The sequence below is a fragment of the Octopus bimaculoides genome, chromosome 27 (genome assembly GCF_001194135.2).
Source record: "Octopus bimaculoides isolate UCB-OBI-ISO-001 chromosome 27, ASM119413v2, whole genome shotgun sequence".
Classification (NCBI taxonomy): domain Eukaryota; kingdom Metazoa; phylum Mollusca; class Cephalopoda; order Octopoda; family Octopodidae; genus Octopus; species Octopus bimaculoides.
In genome coordinates, this window is record NC_069007.1 from 8,955,669 (window position 1) to 8,957,029 (window position 1,361).

Consider the following 1,361-nt stretch of genomic DNA (forward strand, 5'->3'; position numbering starts at 1 on the left):
TGTGCATACATATCAAAGCACACATATATACTATACTTATATATATATATATATATGGTGAGATGTATCCACACATTTACAGAATCCTATAACCTAATATGCATATCCCCCCATATTGACATGAAGATATATAGATGTACATGCATTTGTATTGATACACACACACACACACACACACACAATGAATTGAAATGGTAGCATATGAATGGTTTTAATTCATCTTAATATTTACTAACCTGTTGGCGTAGATACTAAATATGGCGTTGAGCTTGATGATGCTGGAAATGCAAAGTAGATAACACATTTTACATTTTGGTAGAAACAAAATATAGCACTAGAAACTATGTTTACTCATCTTGGGTAATTTCTAAAATGGTATTAAAATGGCAGAAATGTTTTTACTTGTTGCCATGTTGTAAAATCATCCATGCCAGAGACAAATATAAGGTACCGACTACACTCTTGGAATGGTTGGCATTAGGAAGGTCATCTAGTCATAGAAACTAAGCCAAATGAAACTGGCGCCTTGAACAGCTGTCCAACTGACCACTTTCAGTCAACTCTCTAACCCATACAAGCATGAAAAAACAAACGTTAAATGATGATGACGGAATGATTTTATTTGTCTCTATCTATCAATCTATCTATCTTCAATATTAAAGTTATATGGAGTTTTTGATTATGAGAGAGAGTATTGACCAAATACAGCAAATTTTTTTCATGTTGTGTGTGAAATGTTTATGCATGTGCTTCTCTTTGTATGTAATTACACACATACAAAAATAACAATTGCTATGAGCATAAAAATATATTGAGATAATTTCTCCTTTGTATGACACATAGATCACCGATCTGGCTGGATATTGCCTGCCTTGCCAGAGGGTTGAGGTTTGCAACGAAGGAGATGCAGTTTACCAGCAAGGCGATGGCCAGGTGTCATTCTGCGACCTGCATGAGAACAGACGAAATAGTCCTTCTACCTACTTACCTACCTACCTACCTGGGAAGATGTGCATCCAGGGTGAGGGTGGAAGGAATTCCCCCGGAGGTGGACGCAGACAGGATAGTAGCAGCAATTTTGATGGCCTTCGAGGAAAGGATTGCTATCCTGCGGGTGACTGAGGTACCAGCGAAGAATTGGCTGGGGTGAACACTGGAAATAATAATCCAGGATGCCCCAGATGACTTGGAGGCAGTGGTCAGCGCCATAACGGTGGGAGACGGAGTGAGGCTTGGGGTTGAGGCAGGAGGCCGAGGTGCTGCAAGTGTGGACAGTTGAGACACATGGGAGCCAGGTGCTTTACCCCCTGTAGAGGGACCGAAAGAAGCTCCAGTGGAGACCGTGTCTCCGACAGTTGTAG

General features: G+C 40.7%; 1 protein-coding gene across 1 annotated transcript in view; it reads right to left on the reverse strand.

Moving 5' to 3' along the window:
* The window catches only part of LOC106881592 (uncharacterized), a 158,543-nt gene that overhangs the window by 145,259 nt on the left and 11,923 nt on the right, over positions 1-1,361 (reverse strand). Inside the window, exon 13 of the mRNA XM_052977128.1 lies at positions 237-278. Within this exon, the coding sequence (XP_052833088.1) occupies positions 237-278 (42 nt within the window). The remainder of the gene's footprint in view (positions 1-236; positions 279-1,361) is intronic.